This window comes from Phyllobates terribilis, unplaced genomic scaffold, assembly GCF_046119375.1.
Source record: "Phyllobates terribilis strain yellow unplaced genomic scaffold, ASM4611937v1 Scaffold_2__4_contigs__length_985480577, whole genome shotgun sequence".
NCBI lineage: Eukaryota > Metazoa > Chordata > Amphibia > Anura > Dendrobatidae > Phyllobates > Phyllobates terribilis.
Window position 1 is genome coordinate 201,120,336 of NW_027362762.1, and position 25,507 is coordinate 201,145,842.

The 25,507-nt window shown below is 41.9% G+C and overlaps 1 protein-coding gene across 2 annotated transcripts; it reads left to right on the forward strand.

Moving 5' to 3' along the window:
* The first annotated feature begins 1,855 nt into the window (after positions 1–1,855).
* Positions 1,856–23,521, forward strand: DDX23 (DEAD-box helicase 23). 2 transcript variants are annotated; one of them, XM_073663792.1, is made up of 17 exons: positions 1,856–2,011; positions 4,928–5,126; positions 5,310–5,399; positions 5,525–5,615; positions 5,882–5,947; positions 7,796–7,934; positions 9,661–9,794; positions 10,687–10,799; positions 10,987–11,130; positions 12,033–12,258; positions 13,485–13,630; positions 13,784–13,961; positions 19,600–19,842; positions 19,938–20,089; positions 20,253–20,361; positions 20,535–20,709; positions 22,045–23,521. In XM_073663792.1, the coding sequence occupies exons 2-17, from the start codon at positions 4,933–4,935 to the stop codon at positions 22,266–22,268; spliced, it is 2,424 nt and encodes an 807-aa protein (XP_073519893.1). In that variant the 5' UTR covers positions 1,856–2,011; positions 4,928–4,932; the 3' UTR covers positions 22,269–23,521. The 2 variants fall into 2 exon arrangements, with proteins under 2 accessions (XP_073519893.1, XP_073519892.1); XM_073663791.1 differs by having other exon boundaries at positions 1,870–2,011; positions 4,933–5,126.
* Positions 23,522–25,507: the final 1,986 nt, after the last annotated feature.

The window sequence follows — 25,507 nt, forward strand, 5'->3', positions numbered from 1 at the left end:
TGCTTTGATGACTGCTTTGCACACTCTTGGCATTCTCTTGATGAGCTTCAAGATGTAGTCACCGGAAATAGTTTTCACTTCACAGGTGTGCCCTGTCAGGTTTAATAAGTGGGATTTCTTGCCTTATAAATGGGGTTGGGACCATCAGTTGTGTTGTGCAGAAGTCTGGTGGATACACAGCTGATAGTCCTACTGAATAGACTGTTAGCTGCTTTTTTCTTGCCATAATAAAAATTCTAAGTAAAGAAAAATGGGTGCCAATCATTACTTTAAGAAATGAAGGTCAGTCAGTGCGAAAAATTGGGAAAACTTTGAAAGTGTCCCCAAGTGTAGTTGCAAAAACCATCAAGTGCTACAATCAAACTGGCTCACATGGGGACAGCCCCAGAAAAGGAAGAACAAGAGTCACCTTCGCTTCTGAGGATAAGTTTATCCGAGTCACCAGCCTCAGAAATCGCAGGTTAACAGCAGCTCAGATTAGAGACCAGGTCAATGCCACACAGAGTTCTAGCAGCAGACACATCTCTACAACAACTGTTAAGAGGAGACTTTGTGCAGCAGGCCTTCATGGTAAAATAGCTGCTAGGAAACCACTGCTAAGGACAGGCAACAAGCAGAAGAGACTTGTTTGGGCTAAAGAACACAAGGAATGGACATTAGACCAGTGGAAATCTGTGCTTTGGTCTGAGGAGTCCAAATTTGAGATCTTTGGTTCCAACCACCGTGTCTTTGTGCGACGCAGAAAAGGTGAACGGATGGACTCTACATGCCTGGTTCCCACCGTGAAGCATGGAGGAGGAGGTGTGATGGTGTGGGGATGCTTTGCTGGTGACACTGTTGGGGATTTATTCAAAATTGAAGGCATACTGAACCAGCATGGCTACCACAGCATCTTGCAGCGGCATGATATTCCATCCGGTTTGCGTTTAGTTGGTCCATCATTTATTTTTCAACAGGACAATCACCCCAAACACACCTCCAACTGTGTAAGGGCTATTTGACCAAGAACGAGAGTGATGGGGTGCTACACCAGATGACCTGGCCTCCAAAGTCACCAGACCTGAACCCAATCGAGATGGTTTGGGGTGAGCTGGACCGCAGAGTGAAGGCAAAAGGGCCAACAAGTGCTAAGCATCTCTGAGAACTCCTTCAAGATTGTTGGAAGACCATTTCTGGTGACTACCTCTTGAAGCTCATCAAGAGAATGCCAAGAGTGTGCAAAGCAGTCATCAAAGCAAAAGGTGGCTACTTTGAAGAACCTAGAATATAAGACATATTTTCAGTTGTTTCACACTTTTTTGTTAAGTATATAATTCCACATGTGGTAATTCATAGTTTTGATGCCTTCAGCGTGAAAATACAGAAAAATCTTTAAATGAGGTGTGTCCAAGCTTTTGGTCTGTACTGATATATATATATATACACACTTGATCTTTTTTGACCACTGAAAACGACATCTGCTGCGCTGCGTTAAATGAAAATTGTGACTTGTGTGGCTCCCAGAATATGGTGACAAGTGATTTTTCTCCAGTTTATTGTGTTAAAGTCATCAAACGAAAATAAATCTATATACATTTGGTATAGCCAGAAACATACTGACCCACAGGACAAAGGTAGTGCTTTATTAATAATAACGTTTGTCGACAATTGTGCACATAACGCTGTTTGGCCATAAAGGCAGAAATAGGCTGGGTATAAAGAGTTACTAATCATCCCATTGCTGGTTTTGTATACTACACCAGTGTATAGTTATAGAGTCATTATGCGCATGCGCATGCAGTTAATGAGGAGAAGGCGACCCAAGGAGGCAGCCAGATACACCTCACTGTCGTACAGCAGCTGCTTCTCCGAGACCTTTCCGGTAGAACAGAAAGGCATGTCGGGAAATGTAGTCTTCACTCAGCGTGCTTTTTACGTATCACGTCCTTTCACCCCAGCATGCAGTGCGGTTGCGTGAGAATCATGGCAGCTTAGTGAGAGCGAAGTAACAACGTAGGAAGTGAACAGAGAGGTAGGAGGCTGAAAGCTCGGGGTGCGGAGGGAAGCGGCGGTACCGGATGGTGAAGTTCCGTAACCCTGAACGGGCATAGCTCACCTGTATTCATGGTGGTAGAGGCGGGGTCAGCTTGGCATAGACCCGAGCTGTGCGCAGACTTCTTCTGTCCAGTGTGAAGAGGGAGATCAGGGGCTGCCAGACGCATCTGTTACCGCTGATCTCTAGCCCTTGTGCAGTGCAGTGATGCCTCCAGCAGTCTCACGTCTCCCTATAGTCACAGAGTTGTCAGCCATTGTTTTTTAATGGCCATAATGTAGATGTGATAAAATGACTCCACTAGTAAATCCCACTCTGTTACCTTTCCTGCAGTTATGATGTTTTAACTACCTACACGTGTGACCGCTGCAGCCCATCACTGAACTGATGATGGTAGCATGTTTGGCACACGACCAATGAGGACAGTGATTGGCTGCAGTGGTCACACTTGTGTAATAGAAACGTCATTATTGTAGGGGATGTAACACAGTCCAATGAAACCACCTGAGCAGCAACAGCTATGAAGCAGCTGGGATTTATCAGGTGACCTATTTAACTCTTTCCATGCTTTCCTGACATTAAGGGTATGTGCCCACTATGCGTTTTCCAAGCGTTTATGCTGTGGAATTTCCGCAGTTTAAATGCTTGGGAAACGCTTGGTAATCCGCCCCCCCCCCCCCCCCCATGGTCCCCAATGACAAGCTGCAATGTCAATGCCCAAGTTGCGGATTTTTCCGCAGCGTTTATGCTGCACTCAAAAATCCGCAGCATGTCCATTAATTTTGCGGATACGCAGCGTAATCGCCGCCATTGACTTGCATTGAAACGCATAATATCCGTGTCAGTACATTTGTACACACGGATATTATGCGTTTCTATGTGCGGATGATACCCAAGTCTGGAGGAGAGAAGACTCTCATCCAGAGCTGGGTACCATAGAAAATGTAAAAAAAAATATTTAAAATAAAAAATAAAGTTTATACTCACCTTCTGATGTCCTCCCGGTGTTTTGTCTGCTCCGTCCGGTCTATTGCAATGCTCCCGCTGTTGTGAAGGACCTGCCATGACGTCACTGAGTCATGTGACCCATCACATGGCTCAGTGACGTCACCGCAGGTCCTTCACACCACCGCGAGCAATGCAAGACACCGGACGCGGCAGAGAGAACACCGGGAGGACACCGGAAGGTGAGTATAAACTTTATTTTTTACCATTTTATTCTTTTTTTTTTTTTTTAACTAACTTGGTCCATGCCGGTTGCATGGATTTATATAGTGTGAACTAGTTGTCAAGCTCTTTTCCAAGTGATGCTAAAATCGCTTGGAAAAGCGCTTGATAACCCGCATGCAGAAATGCATGCAAAGACGCTTCTACCTGGCGGGAAAACCGCATGTAAAATCCGCATGTGTTTTTCCTGCCAGGGAGAAGCGTAAAAAATATGCAGCATTTCTGCATAGTGGGCACATAGCCTAAAAAAATATCCTTGACTATGCCTTTCAAGTTACTAGCTAGCTGAGCAGCAGTACTCAATTTCAGGCAGCTGCTGCAAAAGCAAGCTAGATTTTAGGGTGTATAAAAAAAGAGAGAAAATCCGGTGATCCCAGCATATTTTTACCCCTCTATAAATCACTGGTGAGGCCACATCTAGAATATGGGATCCAGTATTGGGCTCCACAATTTACAAAGGAAACTAAAGTTGAAGTTAGTTTAAAAGCAGCAACTAGAATATTTCATGAGATTGTAGGTAGGCGTCTCCTATGATGAGAGGTTGGAAAAGTTGGACTTATTTTGCTTAGAAAAAAAGACGCCTCAGAGGAGATCTTATTTATATGTATAAATACATGTGTGATCAGTGCAAAGGACTGGCACATGACTTATCATTAAAAAGGATTCATTACATGTAGCAGAATGGCGGAATCGGCATTTATGAGAGGTGTGGGACTGAAATACAGGACATGAGGTAGTAATGGCCGACACTATAACGGCATTTATACAAGGGCCGGTGCTTTTCTCACAACAAATGGCACAGTAGTTATAAATAATCTAATGCTATAATGTATGACTGGTGGACAAAGGGTGAACTCGATGGACCGGTGTCTGTATTCTACCTATAACTATGTAAGTAGTGAGTTCATGACCAGACATCCACTGCTCTCCGATAGTGATCTAGTAAAACATATTGCTGTACTCCTTGCTTGCCATAGACTTAATGATTATTAGTGATCAGAAAACTCATGTTCCCATTAAGAGTCATTTAGATGCTTGTGTTTGTTTTATTTGTGAGACTCCTTTTCTTCAGTGGGTGATTTTGCAAACAGGATAGAATCTGATTTTTTTTTTTTTTTTTTTTAATACACTGATTGTGTTTTCTAGCACAACATGAAGTCGCACACAAATGTTCTGACTTTTGGCTTTCTCATGCCAGTTTCAGTCAGCTCTACCAAAATGGGCGAAGCTGGGATAGGGCATGGCAGAGCCCGCCTGACCAATTAATGAAAAGTTGTGCTTGCTTTATGCACCACTCACAATGTGATGATATCTCAGCACCTAATAATCAGAAGAGGCGCAGGGAATTTTGTAGGTGGTAAGGGGTTCGCAGTGTTCTGGTGGGGTGGCCATAGACTAATTACATGGCCGTGGGACCAGGTCCTTGTGAGCTCTAGTCCCAGAATTTGGATACCTGCTGATCAATGGTGATTGCACATCCCACCTACCAATTTTCTTAAAGAAATGGGTCTGCCCCTTTAAATATTTTACCTATGTATTAAAAATGATTGGGTCGGAGTTTTGGAAAGTTTCTCCACTCGCTGAGTAATTTTAAGTACTTGACAACAGGTACATGAAGTGGAGTGCCTTTCGGAGATTTCCATTCTTAATTCCTTTATTGCATTTAAGTTTAGATGGCTGGGGAACTGACTGACAAACGTGACCGTGATGGGTCTCCATCAAAGGACCGCAAGCGCTCCAGGTCCCGGTCTGCTGAGAGAGACCGTGATAGGAAATCTTCTCCATCGAAGGACAGAAAGAGACATCGTTCTAGGGAAAGAAGGCGATCTCGCAGCCGCTCCCGTTCTCGGTCCAAGTCTAACGATAGGTAGGTCCTGACGAGATCCCTACATGTTTGAAGTTCTAAGTAATGTATATTTTATTGAAATAACTAAAGCTACTATCCGCTTACTATATTTATATGTATAGATAGACCTTAATGGGTTACCATATTGCATTGTTTCATATAATTAGGGATTACTTTGACTATTTCTACTAATATGTTTTGTAGGGATAGAAGACAAAAGGATAGAAAGAAAGATGGAGGTGGAGGTCGAGAGAAGGACACCCACCGCCGTGACAAAGACAAAAAAAGATCAAGGTAAAATTGTCTTGCTGACTTATAAAATGATTGTGAATTCTAGCTCAGTACTTACAGGCTTGATGTGAAAACCTCATTTGTGAGGCCACTCACCTTCCTAATACCTGATCATTTATTATTTGTAGAAGTCCATCACCAGGCCGCACTAAAGATCAAAAGGTGAAAAAAGAAATCAAAAAGGAAAATGAGGAAGATGCACCAGAAAAGAAGTCCAAGGTAAATGCCGAGGCCCTCAGTAGTGGAGCTTACCAAAACTTCCTTTGTGTTTGTGCGAACATTTAGGCTTTATTTGAATTCAGTTATATCACATTTCTACTGTGGGATCAAAAAAAATTGCAATTTTTGTGTATTTTATGGGAAAAATGCTGCAGTTCTGCAAATCTTGATATGTCCACAATGTATAAACACTTCTTCACATTGCCACATTTATTTGGGGTGATCAGCATTGTACATTAACCATAAGGAATACTTGTGTGTCTCAGGTGCAGCCTCTTTCTTTGGAAGAGTTGTTGGCTAAGAAGAAAAAGGAAGAAGAGGCCGAATCTAAGGTATGGAACTTTCTCAGAAGTGGTGAGTGCTGCGCAGTCTTGTAAACTAGTCTGGAAACTTAAGGCTGTTGTGTATTTTGCAAAAGAGGATTGCTGGAGTTTAAAATTGAAAAAATATTTCTCTTTTAGCTCATTGTGAGAATGGTATCAAGGAACATCTGGGAATGGAAAACATTAAAGGGAGCATCTCTGTGTCATGTACAAACCCCTAAACTAGTCCAAACACAGAGGTGGTGATTTATTGATATGACTTAATTAACATAATAAAAAAAAATGTCTTACATTCTTTGCACCACATTTATTATGAGTTTTAGGCACATGTTTCATCACTTGTGACAAGGGGGAGTGGCCCCCAGAAAGGGTTGTGGTTTACCAAGAAAGTGGCATGGCTGCAATTTCCACAGCATTTGGTGTAACTTATTGGAACAAATTTAAGCCAACTTATTGTACGGTATAAACTTAGCCTAGACAGTCAAACATGTACCACGTGAGCTACTGTAATAAATTTGATACATTTTATGACTATTTAGCTTAGAGGTTTTGTCCAACAAAGTTAACTTTAATTAATAGATCTTGAAATAATAAGTTCCACGATTGGATGTGTTTAAAAAAATAAATAAAAATGTATTCTTGTGCTTAGATAATCTTATAAATGTGCCCCTGCTATGGCCCATGCAGGAACTTGGTCTGAACATACTACAGCTCCTGGCCAGGGGAGGAAGCACAAGTCACTTCTAAGTGAGAATACAGATAAAACAGATCACAGCTGCTACTTTTTGAGGTAACACATTTCCCTGCCTGTTTTATCACAGGATCGTGTTTCTGCCACGTTTCCAACACTGAGGTCATCATAAATCAAGTCAGTGCCATATGAATTTGGTGGATGCTGGAACTATTATGTCACGGCCTTGATTTATGATGAGCTCAGAGGACTGGAGATGCATCAGAAACACTTGATCCTGTGATAAAACGGGCAGGGAAATATGTAACCTGTGAAAGTAACAGCTGCGAGCCCCTGCTATGTCATCTTTATACTCTCAACATAAGTGATTTATGCTCCCAGCCGCTGGCCAGGAGCTGTGGTGATCATGAACTAGAGCAGCTCTTCATAGTCGGAAACAGGAATAAGACAGTACATAGTAGGGGCACATTTATGAAATTATCTTAAAATAGGAAGAAAATTTTAACACATTCAATTGTGGAACTTATTATTATCCCAAGATATATTAATTAAAATGTAGTTTGTTCATGGGGAAAAACCTCTAAGTTTGCACTGTCTAATATAATTTGGAGAATGTACACACTGTGCCTTTTTCTGCAGTTTTTTTAGCTTAAAAGGAAAAAGGTACTCAGAAAATTCTCAACCGATCAGTCTTTTTGTTTTCTGTGGAAAAATAACTTGCTGATCGTATTTGGCACCTTTGTTGTGTCTTTTAAAAGTTTCAGGCATTTTCAGCTAGGAAGATGCTATATGCTTAAAATACAAGTCAATGAGAAGGCATTTTTAGTGTTTTTATAGCGCTTTCCTTGCAAAACACACTAGAGTTTTCTTGATTGATTATTGGAGTTCAAAAAACATCTGGAACACACTGGGGGGAAAAAACGCTCAGGAAATAACCCCCAAAAATGCTAGTTTTACAAAGCTCAAAGAGAAAAGGAGGATTTCAGTAGTTTTTGACTGGTAGAAAAGGACCCGGGATGAACATATCCTTAAACTATTTTAGTAAATCAGCCCCAATGTATCAGGTTTGTCTAGTGTTCCTTTAAAGAAACATTTAACATTGGCATTAAAATGAATTAATTTTACTCTTTAGTAATTAATGTATGTATGATCTCACTTTGTTCTAGCCAAAATTTCTTTCCAAATCCGAGCGGGAGGCTGAAGCTCTGAAACGGAGGCAACTGGAGGTGGAAGAACGACAGAAGTTAATGGAAGAAGAACGGAAAAAAAGGAAGCAATTTCAGGATATTGGAAGAAGGATGATGGGTAATACAATATGCTCTTATCTAAATTATATATGAAATGCAATTTTTTTATTCTATTTTTATTTTGATCCGCCATATTTAATTACGTCCAAGTTAGAATACTGGTGTGTTCTTAGTAGCTTTTCATGTCTTTCTGGTGGAACTCTATCAATAAGCTGGGCATATACATTCATTAGCTGTTAATGCTTCTTCTGCCATTTCATCCATATGCTCGGCCCGGGAAGGTTAACGTTTCAATTTAGTATTTCCGTTTTCTGTGTCACAGCTTACTATCTTCAGTGACTACAGATTAATATGGGCTTACTGTGGTATTTTATGCCATGTAACCTTAACACTATATGTTTCCAGCTTTATGGTGCCCTGACCTTTGCCTGTAGATATAGTATATTGAGGATGTGATGCTTGCTAAACTTTGTGGTTGAATCAAAATATGCACAGGCTATATTAAGCAGTTGTAACACTAACTATTCTCTTCCACTTCATATTTAGTTGTGTAAGGCTATGAGTCCACGATGCAGAAATGCTCCCGATTTTTCCTGAGCGTTTCTGCATCTCCCTGGCAGAAAAAACGCATGCGGATTGTACATGCGTTTTTCCTGCCAGGGACATGCGGATGTGAAGCGTTCTTCACATGCATTTCCGCATGCGGGTTGACAAGCTCTTTCCAAGCGATTTCAGCATCACTTGGAAAGTGCTTGACAACCTGGTCACACTATATAAATCCATGCAACCGGCATGGATTTATATAGTGTGACCCCAAACAATGGTTAAAAATAAAAAAATAAATCTATACTTACCTTCCAATGGCCCCCTCAGTCTTGCTTCACTCCATCCTGGCTGCCGGCAGATCGCTGTACACTGAAGGACCTGCCGACGTCAGCATCGCGTGACCCATCACATGACTATGACATCAGCGCTGGTCCTTCAGTCCTCCGCGATCTGCTGGCAAGGGAGGACGAGCGCAGCGGGGGCCGTCAGAAGGTAAATATAATATTTATTTTTTATTTTATTTTTTTTATAGGTTCTATGGTACCCGGGTCCGGAGGGGAGTCTCCTCTCCTCCACACCCGGGTACCATCCGCACATTGGAACGCATGGAATACACATATACAGTGATGCGTAATCCATGCGTTCCAATGCAAGTCAATGGCGGCGAAAACGCAGAGCTTCCTCCAAATAATTGGTAGTGCTGCGTTTTTTTCCACAATGATAATCCGCAGCGGAAATTTCCGCAGCATGTACACAGCACATGCAGATTATCATTGGGGAACATGGCAGACCTTCTACCATGCGTTTTTAAGCGTTTCTACAGCGTTTTTGCCTCTGCGGAAACGCTTAAACGCATCGTGGGCACACAGCCTAAGGGCATGTGCAAACTGTTTTTTAAGTGGTAGAAAAATCTGCTTGAAATAGTCAGTGTTGGCAGGAACAATGTTGCCTAAAAGATGTGCAGTTTTTACTTGCGCCTTTGATGTTTTTGAATGGATAAACGCTGAAAGAATTTACATGCTGCCGATTTGAAAAAGCGCATTGATGGTTCAAATCCATAAGGAACAAGTAAGCAGCATGTGCATGAGAACTCAGAAATCACATTCACTTCTGTAAAGTGCAACATTTTCTCCATTGAAAAACACACTGCAAAAATGTAGTGTGTGAACAAGCCCTAAGGCTGCAGGTGTGTCCATTCATTCTCAATTTGGCTTTATGTCTATATTGCCAATTTTCAGAGGATCCTCAAGAAAGGGAGAGACGAGAGCGGAGGGAGAGAATGGAGCGAGAAAATAATGGCAATGAAGATGATGAGGGAAGACTAAAAGTCAGAGAGGAAAAGGATAAGACCAAAGAGCTCCAGGCAATAAAGGTACAGTGAGTTACATACATGTTTGCTGGTCTTGTTACACATACAAACAGTATTTTATGGATCACTGCTAGACTTGTCTGTCACTGGTTTCAAATGGGCGCACAGAGCTTTATTTGAGTGTTTGGATTTTTATTCACCAGTCACATACATAGAAGATTCAAAAACTCCACATTACTAACAGTATTTCTAGTGGAGAATATTCAGCAGTGCACATTAACGCCAAACTTACTGCAATATGTTATTTCCTTTCGATCTGCCATGCACTGCACTCCCCTACTAGGATAACCCCTTCTTGATTTAAATGTTTGGCGCCAATAAAATAAAAGAGCCTATACTCCCCTCCCTTGCCGGCGCCGTTCCAGCGGTGTCAGCACTCACTCTTCCCGGGGCTTTCGTACGGTTATGTCAAGTGAGCCTGGCTCCCAATCAGCGCTGGCGTCACTGTCTCCGCCTTCGGTCAAATCGAACATCAAGAGGAAGTGAGAGAGGAGCCGCAGTCAGGACTTCCTCTTCATGTTCAAAACGTCCAAAGGCGGAGACAGTGACGCCAGCACTAATCGGGCGCCGGGCTCACGTGACATAACCGCACTAGGGCCCCGGGAGAGAGCGAGTGCTGGAACGGCACCAGCAAAGGAGGGGAGTATAAGTTATTTTATTTTATCGGGGCCAAGCATGTAAGGTATAAGAAAAAGTTCTACAAGTAGTGGACAACTTCTTTCAATCGCTTGGTAAAATAATGGATGAAAAATTGATAAAATGAAGGCTAACTCTTCCTGGCAAGATTTTGTTATATTTACAAAATCAATGTTTTGGTGGAGCTACTAGATTAGTTCTCATGAGCTTATTAATTTACACTAATTTGAAGCTTGATTCATCTTTCTCTTTTATTTAGGAGCGTTACCTTGGAGGTATAAAGAAGAGGAGACGTACGCGGCATTTGAATGACAGGAAGTTTGTGTTTGAATGGGATGCATCAGAGGACACTTCTATAGACTACAACCCTCTGTAAGTGAGGCTGCTAGTGCACATCATTATTGTGATTAGCGGTATGTCCTAATACTAGCAATATTCTACTTTGAGACGAGATATCAGAATAATGACCGCAGTGTTCTTTCATTAAAAACTATAAAACTAATGAAAACATTGTAAAACAAAAAAACAAACAACCTTCTGCTTGTAATATTTCTTCCAGGTATAAAGAGCGACATCATGTACAGCTTCTTGGCCGTGGCTTTATCGCAGGTATAGACCTTAAACAACAGAAGCGTGAACAGTCCCGCTTTTATGGGGACCTTATGGAAAAAAGGAGGACCTTGGAGGAGAAGGAGCAAGAGGAGTAAGTAGACTAGGAACCATCAGACTGTAGTTCTGATTTCCACAGTGCAGGTTCGGAGCATTGAAGCAGTGGTTGATGTTTTGTCAGAGCAGTTGTATCTTTTCATGTGTTAAAATGTTAGGGTGAACATGTTGATATGTTCACTAGTTGCCTGCTCCTGGCCTAATGGATATGATCAAGTGCATGCAAGAAAGAATAACATCAGACACCCACAGTCAGATGTAAGCTCTCCTTGATCAGCTATGGCACAGCTCCAAGTGTCCTTTATTCAACTCCAACATAGATTTATATAAATTCTCTATATGGACTCGGTTAGCCCCAGAACGGGAGTAACCAGATGTATTGATTGGTTAGTCCATGGGTAGATCCATGAGGTCATCAGGGGTCCTGGTCCATGAGGTCATCAGGGTGGGTGTCTCCAAGCGATGTGTTGCTCTGTGATTGGTTAGTCCTTCTATAGAATTCAGCTTCCTCCCAGAACTTCCTTGTACGACAGGTTGTAGTCATAAATAAAGTCTCCACCTTTGCCACATGTACAACAGGATGTAGTCATAGGTCCAGTTGCCATCTTGCATAACAGAGCATGGTGTGATGAAACAGGAAATGGCAGCCATCTTTTGATCTAAACAAGCTTATGTAAGGTGAAATAATACACTTCATGGGTCTTTTCTCTCAATCTCCTATGTCTAGAGGTTAAGTATTTCATCCTATGGCTCTCCTCAACTCTAGAAGGATTTTTTAGTTCCCCTTACTTTAGATCAGCACAGCTACAATTCACTTTTGTCAGAGTGTAGGCCATACATTACATTAATGCTCACAGATATTGTGTACACACACCTGTTATCATTGTCCAAACATGTGCATTGTGTAAGACTGATATCACTCACATTGAACATTAATAGAGTGCGGCTGCGGAAGCTCAGGAAGAAGGAAGCCAAGCAGCGCTGGGATGATAGACACTGGTCTCAGAAGAAGCTTGATGAAATGACAGACAGAGATTGGCGTATCTTCCGAGAGGATTACAGCATCACCACCAAGGGTGGCAAAATTCCCAACCCAATCCGCTCCTGGATCGATTCCTCTTTACCACCACATATCCTGGAAGTTATTGACAAGTGTGGATACAAGGTGTGTGGTGTGGATTATGTATAGAAATGTGTATTTATTCTAGACCAGGGATGGCAAACTCAAATACACAGAGGGCCAAAATTAAAAACTTGGACAAAGTCACGGGACACCCTTAATATTAAAAACATGGCTACAATTGAGGACGTTTTTCCTTATTATTCCTTACAGAATAATGGCCCCACATAGTCGTCCATACAGGATAATGGGCCCCCTCCCATAGTCATCCATACAGGATAATGGGCCCCCTCCCATAGTCGTCCATACAGGATAATGGGCCCCCTCCCATAGTCCTCCATACAGGATAATGGGCCCCCTCCCATAGTCCTCCATACAGGATAATGGGCCCCCATTAAAAAAAAAAAAAAAAGTCTACCCTGGTCCCCCGCTGCTCTGGTCACTATGCCGATACAGTTGAAGGTGCAATACCAGGGGGGAGGATGTGCCAGCATCGCAGGCCAAAATTGGTCCACGGGCCAGAGTTTGACACGTGTGTTCTAGGTGATTGATGGATATGAAAGATAACCCTTTATTGAACTAGATAATTGACAAAGGAATGATAAAAATCGTGCCGGATTTGTCACTGGGGGCAGTCAGGATGCACCATGCACATTAGGTTGTTGGGTACTTGACTGGCATTTAGTGCACAAGGATCGCTATTGTGTAATCTGCTAGTATAATAACACTGTTGAAACTAGGAACATCGAGGAAGTCGTGTTAAAATAATTTTTTACACTTCAGTGCACATAGGTAAGTGTGGTAACTGCTATCACTTTATGTACTATGGATGAGGAGAAAGCTCCCGGATATATATATCCTGTTTATTGAGCCCTGAACTGAAAAACTGGGGTACAAAACAGTCATTTAGAGTTGTGACACAACAGTTTATGCATTTTAGAAATGTGGGCATCCCCTTTTAAAGGGTTGGTCGGTCCTATGCCCCTCGCTTCAGCCTGAACAGCTGAGCAGTGCTGATGACTTCATGTCTGCAGATGGATGCCAGGACTCGTACGCAATCATCAGGTGTCATCTGCATGTCCCTGCAGGTACCTGTAGAGCCAGTGAGCCCCTTCATGAGGCCAGTCATTTCTAATAATTTCAGAATAAAATTTTGTTTTCAGAGAAGAGACATCCAGTCATGTCATTAACAGCTCGTTTTGAACCTTATGTTTTGCTTTCTTTAAAAAAAAAGTCCTCATTTTTTTTCTTGATTTTTTTACATTTTGTAGGAGCCTACACCCATTCAAAGACAAGCCATTCCTATTGGCCTACAGAATCGTGACATCATTGGCGTGGCTGAGACTGGCAGTGGTAAAACTGCTGCCTTCCTCATTCCCCTGTTGGTCTGGATCACAACCCTGCCCAAGATTGACAGGTCAGAGATATCATTATCCTCGCTTTATGTGATGTTAATCTAGCTAGTTTGAAATATAATCAGATGAAACAAATTTACAGGTTCTATCCCACATTGTGCAATTCTGCCTGAATTGGCTTTTTATAAAATACCCTGTTGCTTCACATTTTGTAGGATTGAGGAGTCTGATCAGGGACCATATGCAATTATTCTGGCACCAACCAGAGAATTGGCTCAGCAGATTGAGGAAGAAACAATCAAGTTTGGAAAGCCCCTGGGCATTCGAACTGTAGCAGTCATTGGTGGTATTTCTCGTGAGGACCAGGGATTCCGGTTGAGAATGGGCTGCGAGGTGAGTCTTGCTTGTTTTTTACTCTTTTTGGAAACATATGGTCTAGTTTAAAAGTAGCTTGTAATGAGGTTTTTTTTTTTTTTTTTTTGAAATTGCACATTCATTCAGTATATTTCACCTGTTGAAATTGCAATGTTTTTTGAGACCATGATGCTTTTTACCTGAGACTTATAAAAGGCCAAAGTAGTAAAACTGCTGTGATATACAGTCTCCACCTAAAATTAGGTTTTATGGGGACTGAATACTGCTTCTGCAATTCTGACAAGGACGTTGGGGCAGTCTGACTCGTGCATAAGAAAACTACCTGATTTACTTTTCCTATTTATTTACAACTGCGTAACCCCTTTACAACCTTAGACATATCCATACGTCCAGGTCGCCTGGTACTTATCAACCTTGGACGTACGGATACATCATGGCGATTTTGCGCGCACAGCCTCTGTGATCACCGCCTTATGTCAGCTGATTCTGACAGCTGACACCTGGCACTTTAACCCTCTAAATGCTGCAATCGCAGCATTTAGCCAGCAGGCAGAGGGAGAGAAGCCCCTCTTCTTTTGGATGGACACCCCCGCAACGTCATCGCAGGGGCCCGATCGTTGACATGGTGATCCGGGTCACCAGGCACTAGCAGGGTAGTTGGATCATGCGCAGTGCATGATCTAACTAACTCGTTTCTATAGGGCAGATTGTTATAAGGCATAGCAATGATCCTGCATTGCTATGCCTTATAACAGAGATCAGCCTGCAGAAAGTGAAAGTCCCCTAGTGGGACAAAGTGAAAAAAAAAGTTGGAAAAATAATTTTTTTTAAAAATCACAAAATAATAAAAAAATATATTGTACTCAAATAAATATTATTATGAAGGAAAAAAAAAAAGAAACAATAAAAGTACATATTTGGTATCACTGGTTCTGGAGCGACCCGACCTATAAAACTGTCGCACTAGTTAACCCCTTTAGTGAACACTGTAAAAAAATAAATAAAAAATGAGGCAAAAAACAATGCTTCATCATCATGTCGCTGAACAAAAAGTGGAATAAAACGCGATCAAGAAGACCTATGTAAATAAAATTGGTACCGATGAAAACCTCATCTGTCGCCATACAGCTCCATCAGCGTAAAAATAAGTTATCCCCGCAAAATAGTTCTTGTGTAAAAGCGCCAAAACATAAAAAAAACTATATAAATCTGGTACCGCTGTAATCGTACTTACCCGAAGAATAAAAAGATAAGAAGAATGATCCAGCATATCAGGCTATAAACTTGAATAAAACATAGCTTTTATTGAACCATTAAAAAATGCTGTTACCACCATAATAATTTTGGTGCACACAAGGATCACACGTGTCTCGACCTACGCGTTTCAATGTACCCGAAGAATAAAGCTGCCTTATCAATTTTACCAAACTCAGAATGTCATAAAAAAAACAAAAAACTTGGAATTGCTGGTTTTTGTTCATTCTGCCTCTCAAAAATCGGAATAGAAAGTGATAAAAAAAAGTCATGTGCCCGAAAATGGTACCAATAAAAAATGTCAACTTGTCCTGCAAAAAACAATGACTCACATGACTCTGTCGGTAGAAATATGGAAAAATTATCGCTCTCAAAATATGGCGATGCAAAAACTAATTTTTTGGGGAAAAAAATCATCTTTTAGTGTGTGACAGCAGGCAAACTTAAAAAAAAAAAAAACAATATAAATCTGGTATGTCTGTAATCGCACCTATCCGAAGAATAAAGTCGTCTAATCACTTATACCGTACGGGGAACGGCGTAAAAAATAAATAAAATCTATTCTTCACCTGCTACTGATTTGTTCATTCTGCCTCCCCAAAGATCGCAGTAAGGCTCTGCCCACATTTATCCTGCGCTCTGCGCTTAGCGCTTACACTGGGGTTTCCGTGTAAATCTATGAAATATGTAATTCAGACTGAACCCCCGGCGGAAGATTCCCTGTAATGGGGCAGATGGAGGCACCATGGACGCCGTCTGGCCTATGATCTGACGGAGTCTGTCTCTTTATGAGGCGTGCATAAACGTGCCATCGGCCACAGTTTTGTGCACCTCTGAACAAAAAGGACACCACTAAGCAGAAGCCAGAGTAACTCTGCTGCCTCATTATAGTGAATGGATCCCTCGGAGGTTTCATCTGAATTGCGTCACTTGGAGATCTAAATGGAAACCCCGATATCATTCCTCAGCGTAGAGCACAGGATAAATGGGAACATTTTACATAACATTTTGCATCACAATAAAAGCTTCGACTCAATCCACAAAAAAAGCAAGTCCCTACTCAGGTCCATCATCTGTTAACAGAAATATAGGGGGCTTCTACGTTACTGGTAGCACAAAGACTCTGGAAAAGCGAAATGGCCCTTGCCCCCCCCCCCAAAAAAAAGAAATTCAGCAAATTCTGTGCTTCGAAATACAAATGCCCACCTCCCTTATGAGCCCCACAGTGTATCTAAACCGCAGTTAGCGTCCACATGTTTGACATTTCTGTAGTGATGAGAGTTCGCCTAATTTACGGGTGCATGTCTCCAGAAGCACGAGCTGGGTATAACGTACTGATCACTACAGCGGCAGTTTGCAATTTTCACTCGGAAACATCCACTGCTGCTTGTTTCTGGAAAATAACCATGTAGTCAAAATCCTCACTACACCTGTAGATAAATTACCAAAGGGGCATAATTTCCAAAATGGGATCACTTGAGGGGGGATTCTGCTCTGTATATGAAGTCTGCAAACTACTCTAGGAAAATCTGCACTCCAGGAGGCAAATGGCGCTCCGTCCCGGAGTCTCGCCGAGTGGCTAAGCAGTACTGTACAGCCACATATGGGGTTAGCATTCAGCAAAAATTGTGGGACAAATTTTGGTGCCATTTTTACCCATTTCCAAGTGTGAAAATGTAAAATCTGGGGCTAAAACTAAATTTTGGTGGTAAAATGTAATTATTATTTCTTCACCGCCCAATGGTATAAAACTCTGTGAGGCACATGTGGTGTCAACATGATCACTGCATGTCTAGATGATTTCATTGAGAGGTGTAGTTTGTAAAATGGGGTCTCTTATGGGGATTCTGCTGTTCTAGCACCTTAGGGGTTCTGCCAATGTGACATGGCACCGTCAAACCAGTCCAGCAAAATATGAGCTCCAATATGGCGCTCCTTCCCTTCTGAACTTTCCACTGTGCCTGAAAAGTAGTTTTCGACCACATATGCGGTATTGGCTTACTCAGGAGAAATTGCACAACAAATTTTGTGGTCCATTTTCTCCTGCTATCCTTGGGAAAATTAAAAAATTGGGGGCTAAAACATTGAAAAAAAACAAAACATTTTTTTTCATTTTCACAGATCGTTGTAAAATTCTGTGAAACACCTGGGGGTTGAATGTGCTCACCAGACTTTTAGATAAGTTCATTGAGGGGTCTAGTTTAAAAAATGGGGTCACTTTTGGGGGTTTTCCACTGTTTAGGCACATCAGGGGCTCTCCAAACGCAATATGGCATTAACTGATTATTCCAGGAAATTTTGCATTAAGAAAGTCAAATGACGCTCCTTCTCTTCCAAGCCCTGCCGTGCGCCCAAACAGTTTTCCTCCAGATATTGGGTATCAGCTTACTCAGGAGAAATTGCACAACAAATGGTATGGTGCAATTTCTCCTGTTATCCTTATGAAAATGCAAAATTTTGGGGCTAAACAAACATTTTTCTAGGAACTATGTGAAATTTTTATTATCACGGCTCAATGTTATAAACTTCTGTGAAGCACCTGGGGGTTCAAGGTGCTCACCACACATCTAGATAAGTTCCATGTGGGGTCTGTTTTCCAAAATGGTGTCACTTGTGGGTGGTTTCCACTGTTTAGGCACATCAGGGGCTCTACAAACGCAACATGGCGTCCGCTAATTATTCTGTAAATTTTGCATTCAAAAAGTCAAATAGCGCTCCTTCTGAGCCCTGCCATGTGCCCAAACAGTGGTTTTCCTCCACATCTGGGGTATCGGAATGCTCAGGAGAAATTGCACAACAAATTCTGGGGTCCATTTTTTTTCCTGGTACCCTTGCAAAAAAAAAAAAAAAAAAAAAAAAAAGGTTAAATGTTACCGTATTTTTCGGACTATAAGACACACTTTTTTCCTCCAAAATTTTGGAGGAAAGTGGGGAGTGCGTCTTATAGTCCGAATACTATATTATTGTATGGTCGCATGGTGGTGGGTGTGGGGGAGTGGCAGCGTGGGATCAGCGGGGCACAGGAGGCAGCAGCCGCCTGCTGCAGCCTGCGCTGTGCCCGCTACTAAAGAAAATGAATATTCCCTGCTCCCCACGCCCATGGGCTTGGAGAGCAATGAATATTCATTTCTCTTAATAGCCGGCACACTGGAGCCGCAGAGCGGCATCGCTCTGCAGTCAGTGTGCCCGCTATTAAAGCTCATGAATATTCGCTACAACCCACTCCCATGGGTTGTAGTGAATATCGATGGTCTTTAATAGCGGGCACACTGACCACAGAGCGCAGCAGGAGCCGCGCTGAGGTACAGTGTGCCGGCTATTGAACAGACTGAATGGTCACTGCTCCCCACGCACAGAATCCCGGTGTGGGGAGCAGTAACTATTCCAGCACAGCGTCTCACACAGGATGGGGGCTCAAGGGTTGCCATGCATACCAGGATGGGGGATAAAGGGGTGCCATGCGTACCAGGATGGGATGGGGGCCATACATACCAGGATGGAGGATATTAACAGAATTGGGGGACATTACCCCATTACCAGTGTCAGCAGCAGACCCCCTCCCCCATAACAGGGCATCATGACCACATTGCTTACATTTTTTTTCCCCCTATTTTCTTCCTTTAAAACCTAGGTGCGTCTTATAATCCGAAAAATATGATAATTTTTTTTTTTTTCAGCATTCCAAAAATACCTGTGAATCACCTGAAGGGTTAATAAACTTCCTGAATGTGGTTTTGAGCACCTTGAGGGGTGCAGTTTTTAGAATGGTGTCACTTTTGGGTATTTACGGTCATATAGACCCCTCGAAGTCACTTCAAATGTGATGTGGTCCCTAAAAAAAAAAAAAAAACTCAAAAACTAGTTTTGTAAAATTTTGTTGGAAAAATGAGAAATCGCTGGTTAACTTTTAACCCTTTCCTAAGGAAAAAAAAATTAGTTAAAACAATTGTGTGATGTAAAGTAGACATGTGGAATATGTTATTTATTAGCTATTTTGTGTGAAATAACTCTGATTTAGGGGCACAAGAATTAAAAATGGGAAAATTGCAAAATTTTCGCAAAATTTCCGTTTTTATAACAAATAACCGCAAGTCATATCGAAGAAATTTAACCATTATCATGTAGTACAATATGTCACGAGGAAGCAATCTCAGAATCAGTGGGATCCATTGAAGCGTTTCAGAGTTATTACCTCCATAAAGTGACACTGGTCAGAATTGTAAAAATTGCCCTGATCATGAAGGTGACAACAGGCTTGGGCGGTAAATGGGTTAAGTCTTTCATTTGTGAGACTAGTCTGCATTCTTCTTTGTGCAGTCTCGATCCTCTACTGCAAAGTTTCCCTAAACTAGCATAGTTTGAACTTTTCGATGTAAAGAGATTTTGATTTTCTTCCCTATAGATTGTGATTGCCACCCCTGGACGTCTGATTGATGTGCTGGAAAACCGCTACTTAGTCCTGAGTCGATGCACATACGTGGTACTGGATGAAGCTGACCGTATGATTGACATGGGTTTTGAACCGGACGTCCAGAAGATTTTAGAACACATGCCAGTCACCAATCAGAAGCCTGATACCGATGAGGCAGAAGACCCAGAGAAAATGATTGCCAACTTTGAGTCTGGAAAGCACAAGTATAGACAAGTGAGTTTGGGTCTTGGAATTTTCAGCCTTTTTTTTTTTTTTTTTTTACCCTGTGCTTTGTATAACCTTTGGATAATCTCCCATTTTTTTCTTAGACTGTCATGTTTACAGCCACCATGCCTCCAGCCGTGGAAAGGCTGGCCAGGAGCTATCTGCGTCGTCCAGCAGTGGTGTACATTGGCTCCGCTGGTAAACCTCATGAAAGAGTTGAACAGAAAGTGTTCCTCATGTCTGAAGGAGAGAAGAGGTGCGTCCCCCCCCCACACCCACCCAAACCACCCCTACTCCCATTGTATTCCTTATCTAATGTAATGTGCACGAAGATTGTCACTCTTGGAATGAAAAGTAGTTTAATTCTACTTTATTTTCAATGAATTCCTTATGATCTGTGCTTGCCTCCTATCTCACAGGAAGAAACTGCTCAACATCCTGGAGAAAGGCTTTGATCCACCAATTATTATCTTTGTCAACCAGAAGAAAGGTTGTGATGTACTGGCCAAGTCACTTGAGAAGATGGGAGTAAGTGTCTGGCTGTGTATTTCCATAGGCTATATTACTAACGCCAGCTCAACTGATTTTGTCACAGATATGTGGCCAAATGCATGATGCAAATTTTTCACTACATGTGAACAGTTCAGCATGAAGTGTAGTATTATTGTAGCCTCTTACATGTGTTGTTGTTTTTTTCACAGTACAATGCTTGTACCCTACATGGTGGTAAAGGACAGGAGCAGAGAGAGTTTGCTCTGTCTAATCTTAAGGCTGGAGCTAAGGATATATTGGTAGCCACTGATGTGGCTGGTCGAGGTATCGATATTCAGGATGTCTCCATGGTTGTCAACTATGACATGGCTAAAAATATTGAAGGTAAGATCACTTCTATTATGATAGCGAAGACTCTTTCTTTTACTTTAACTTAAAGAGAATCTGTCAGCAGATCTTTGTTATGTAATCTGAAGACAGCAGGAGATAGAGGCTAAAACACAGAATTCAATGATGTGTCACTTATCAAAGTGCGTGCTGTTTACTAACTGAAGGATTTAATACTGCTGGACTACATTAGTCTGGCAACACTCCCTCCTGTGACCAGCACCTCACTGTCTATGGACACTGTATATACAGAGCCTGGTGTGACCAAGGTTAGCTTTCTCAGCTCTGCTGCATTGCTAAATCTAAAAGCTCAGAACAGCTGCACCCATTAATCTAACTGATACATTGTTGGATTCAGCTTCTCTTTGCCTACATTTTGTTTTTCTCAGATGAGGTAGCAAAAACCTGCTGACCGATTCCCTTTAAAGGGATTCCTTTTTTTTTAAATAAGATATCATCTACCTACATGTTAGGTGAGATCTATGAGAATTGTTGGGGTCTGAGCACTGAGATCCCTACTGATAGCTAGTCCTAGAAACTTCTGTTACTCATTTGATCACCGTTTGAATGGCAGTTACATGTGTGGTTGCTCAATCTCTATGGGGCTGCTAGAGGTAAGTCTTTCTTCCCAGTTCCTGGCGATTGGCATAGATCTCTACAGGCGAAACTCGACAGATCGAATGCTATAGTTACGTTATAGTTGCGCATAGTAACTAGAATACCCCTTTAAATTAAGAAGCATTAAAGGGGTTGTCCACTACTAGGACAACCCCTTCTTGAACTAAATGTTTGGCCCCAATAAAATAAAAAAAACTACACTCCCCTCCCAAGCGAGCGCTGTTCCGGCGGTGTCGGCACTCACGGTCCCGGGCATCTGTGCGGTGGAATGACATGTGACACTGGCGTCACTGTCTTCAGCTTCGTACGGAGTGGACATGAAGAGGTCTGGGTTCAGATACAGCCCGGACTTTCCTCTTCATGCTCAATCCGTACGAAGGTAGGGACAGTGACGCCAGCAGTGATTGGAAGCTGGTGTCTCATGTCACAGCAGCACGGGAGCCCCGGGGAGAGCGCATGCCGACACCACGGGAACGGCACCAGCACGGAAGGAGAGTATAGGCTTTTTTATTTTATTGGGGCCAAACAATTAGTTCAAGAAGGGGTTGTCCTAGTAGTGGACAACCCATTTAAGTAAGAAATTAAGTATTTCTGGTGTCTGTGTATATCACGTACACATCACAGATTTATCTTCGTACGAGAGCTACCAGTACGCAATAGATGACTCCTATTTTATAGAACGTTACTGAAAATGTATCTTTGTTTCTTCTTCAGATTATATCCATCGCATTGGTAGAACTGGAAGAGCTGGTAAGAGCGGTGTTGCCATCACGTTCCTCACCAAAGAAGACTCCTCTGTATTCTACGACCTTAAGCAGGCCATCCTTGAGAGTCCGGTTTCTTCTTGTCCTCCTGAGTTGGCGAACCATCCTGATGCCCAGCATAAGCCTGGTACCATCCTTACAAAGAAGAGAAGGGAAGAGACAATCTTTGCTTGAATTGTGCCTGGATGCATCAAAAGCTGGTCCTCAGTGTTTGACTGCTGCGTCCAGATTTTATATAAAGTGTGCCGGACATTAGAAACTTAGGGAAATTGTCGCCAGTGACTACTTTACTTGTTAGGAGATGACAAGTGCTTCTCTGGTTATAATACAATAAATGTGATGACCCCCATCTTTATGGGCATCATCCGCATACATTTTATATAAAATGAATACCTCTTATGTTGGGTGCAAAATGAAGATGAATTAACAATTGAAGTATATAGGACTGATTCATTATACACCAAAATTCTGTTTCAAATTGTGTAATTGTGGCTTTTAGTGAAAAGGAATTTTGAATGTTTTCTAGAAAATTGTTCCAAAACCAATAATCAATAATTTACATTTTGTAATCCTAACATTCACTTGGTTCTGAAGAATATTTTAGACAGTTTTTTTTTTTCTTAATATTTGCTGTTATCGTTTAGTTTTCATACCATGTAATGACTGTGACCTCATCTGCATTATTGAAGTTACAGCATGGTATCCAGCCTATTCCAGGTCCTCCCTTCCACAGTATTGTAGACTGCTGCACATGGCTTATTACATGATGCAGACAAATGGCATGCAATGCATTGACAGCTAGATAAAATGTTATGGTTTGGGATTGTGGCCCAGCGTATGTTGGTACATATCTCCATTGCAGCCATAAAATGGTTGTACACCACTTTTGTGTAATGATTTGGGTTTTTACAGCATATTCTCTTCCATTTTATTTATTATCAAGAGTTCACTTAAAAGCTAATCATTCCCATTAAGGCTGTATAACCTGGACGAGGATTGCAACGCAATGCTCGGACTGGCCATCTGATCTCCCGACCCGAGCGTGACCACATATATTTCTACGCAGTTGTTACACTCGGGTCGGGCCAGTCTGAGCATTGTGTTGTGATCCTCGTCCGAGTTATACAGCCGCCTGACTCTTCCCTAATAGAGCAATGTAATTTTGTACTCCTTGAGTTGATTTGAGGTCCATATTTTAGCACCATGGGGCCTATTGTCTCATCCATTATGAAACACTGGCGCCACCACGAGTACCTTCTACAGAAGAGTTTGGAATGTCCATCACTGCTGTTTCCTCAATATGTTCCACTTTATAATCGGTTGCTATCTGTATGGTGACTTGTAAATACATGTGTTGGAAGTGTATATTTCACGTGTTCCATAGGCCGCAGCTCTGTGGATCTGAATAAAACCCTTACTTTCGACTAGTGGAATATGTGATGTTTTTTTTAATGAGGTTGTCACAGTTTTAGCTGCTTTTTCACAATTATTTCTTGGTTGCTTTCAGATACATTTTATTAAAACTTCCTTTCCGTTTCACCCTCTTATTACCCAATAACTCCAGTGTTTTGTCTGGATTCAGACAGGTCCAGTCCTATAGATGGGCAGCTTATTGTTGAATATAGCTGGCTGTAATGTGGACTACATTACTATTCATCCAGTCATCGAATCCATAGGTTACATGACTCCGTACCTGTGCAGTTCTGTGCTCTCATCCACAATGTAGAGGCATCTGCCACTGAAACCAGCACCATATTGTCCACAAAACAAGTGCGCTTAGTGCATGCCTCCACTAGGTCTGGGGGGAAAATCATTCACGTACCCAATCACATTTAATTTCATTGGTCTGCTGTGCACATGGATAGGACAAAGCCTGAGATTGTATGACTGTAGCCTGTGTGTGTTCCAGGTAGAGTGACTATACCTTGAGCCCCATTCATTACACGTTGGTACATGAACATTTTATATGCACAGTGGTGCAGCTTATAAGCACTTACCACAATGGATGGGCATCAAAATTGGTTTTAGGTGATATAATGTTCTGCAAAACTGTAAGGAAACTACAGAAAGGCACTGGACAGTGAAGTGACGTAAGTAGTCTGCAATAGAACCCAAGGCAGCTTCAACATCCCTGGAAGTTTTTTTTAGTCCGGCACACTAGTGTCCAACATAGAATGAAAAGTCAGTCTTTTCCTAGCATTTTACAAGGACACCCAATCATCATTAGGTGTAATAAATGACATCACAATCTTACATAAACCACAACATGGTTATTGCAATTTGCTACGTAGAATAAAACAGGTTAAAAAAGAATGAATGTTTAAGAAAGCTACTGTCCTCATCCATCACTGTTAAAGGGTAACAATCATTCAAAAAAAATGTGTTCTATAATATACGTGCTGCCTATCGGTGGTCTGGGTCCTGAGACCCTCACCAGTCGGTCAGAACACTGCTCTGAGGTGTGCTCAGTGGAATGTCTATGGGTCGGTGTTGGCTGCTGTGTGAATCCATATATTTACTATTGAGCCCGTACACCACTCTGTACGCACAACTCATGCCGAAGCTGCCCACTACAGAGAGGTGGTCTGACTGATTGCTGGGGGTCTCAGGACCTGACCCCCTACTGATCAGCAGCACATGGCAGCCTGTATAATATATTACATACATTTTTGTAAATGAGGTTCTTTGTAATTAAGATACAAAAAGATCCAGGGTGCTGAAGGTAAAGAGCATTATCGAATAACATACCTTTAACCCCCTCCCAGGTTTTATTTTTCATTGCATGTATTTTATACAAGTCTGGTATTTTTAAATGGCTCTGTATAATGCACCATTATATTGTACTAAAAAATAAATATAAACCTAACCTACGTCCCCTTCCGGGAAGAAGTAGGAGAGGATGCAGTACTTCACCAGCACTGCATCCCCTTTATCCTCAGAATTAGTGGGGCTTTCAGTGTTTAGCCCCTCACCGATAATAATATAATGGTATATTCTAGCAATATGTTGTGTCTTTATGAAAAGGGAACAGAACCCTTGAGATCCAAACAGTGGCATTTAAAGCACCACTCCAGTGTTTTGTTTTTTTAAAAATGATTTTCACCGCTGTAGTGGTGCTTTAAATGTAAGTCCCGTGCCACCTGTCTTGTACTCTTCTTCCTGCGTTTTCGCTGCCGCTCCCAGCAAAAAATGACCTGCCGGCAGCTCCAGTGTTTAATGGAGCTGTGCATAGGTCACTTTTCAGTGCAAGTCTATGAGAGTCTTGTTCTGGTTCTCATAGACTTGCATTGAGAGCTTGTGATGTAGCTTCTGACTTCCGGCCAGTTAGAAGCTGCTGTCACAAGATGGGGCTGTGGGACTGGAGCGGCTCCGAAAAATGATGAAGCCGCTGGAGGGTGAGTATATGACCAGGG

Bases quoted from the DNA above. Each gene is read 5' to 3' on its own strand.
- DDX23 (XM_073663792.1), top strand. From the start codon at position 4,933: ATGGCTGGGGAACTGACTGACAAACGTGACCGTGATGGGTCTCCATCA. The intron at 7,935-9,660 runs GTAATACAATAT...GCCAATTTTCAG, and splicing joins TATTGGAAGAAGGATGATGG to AGGATCCTCAAGAAAGGGAG. The intron at 12,259-13,484 runs GTGTGTGGTGTG...TACATTTTGTAG, and splicing joins TTGACAAGTGTGGATACAAG to GAGCCTACACCCATTCAAAG.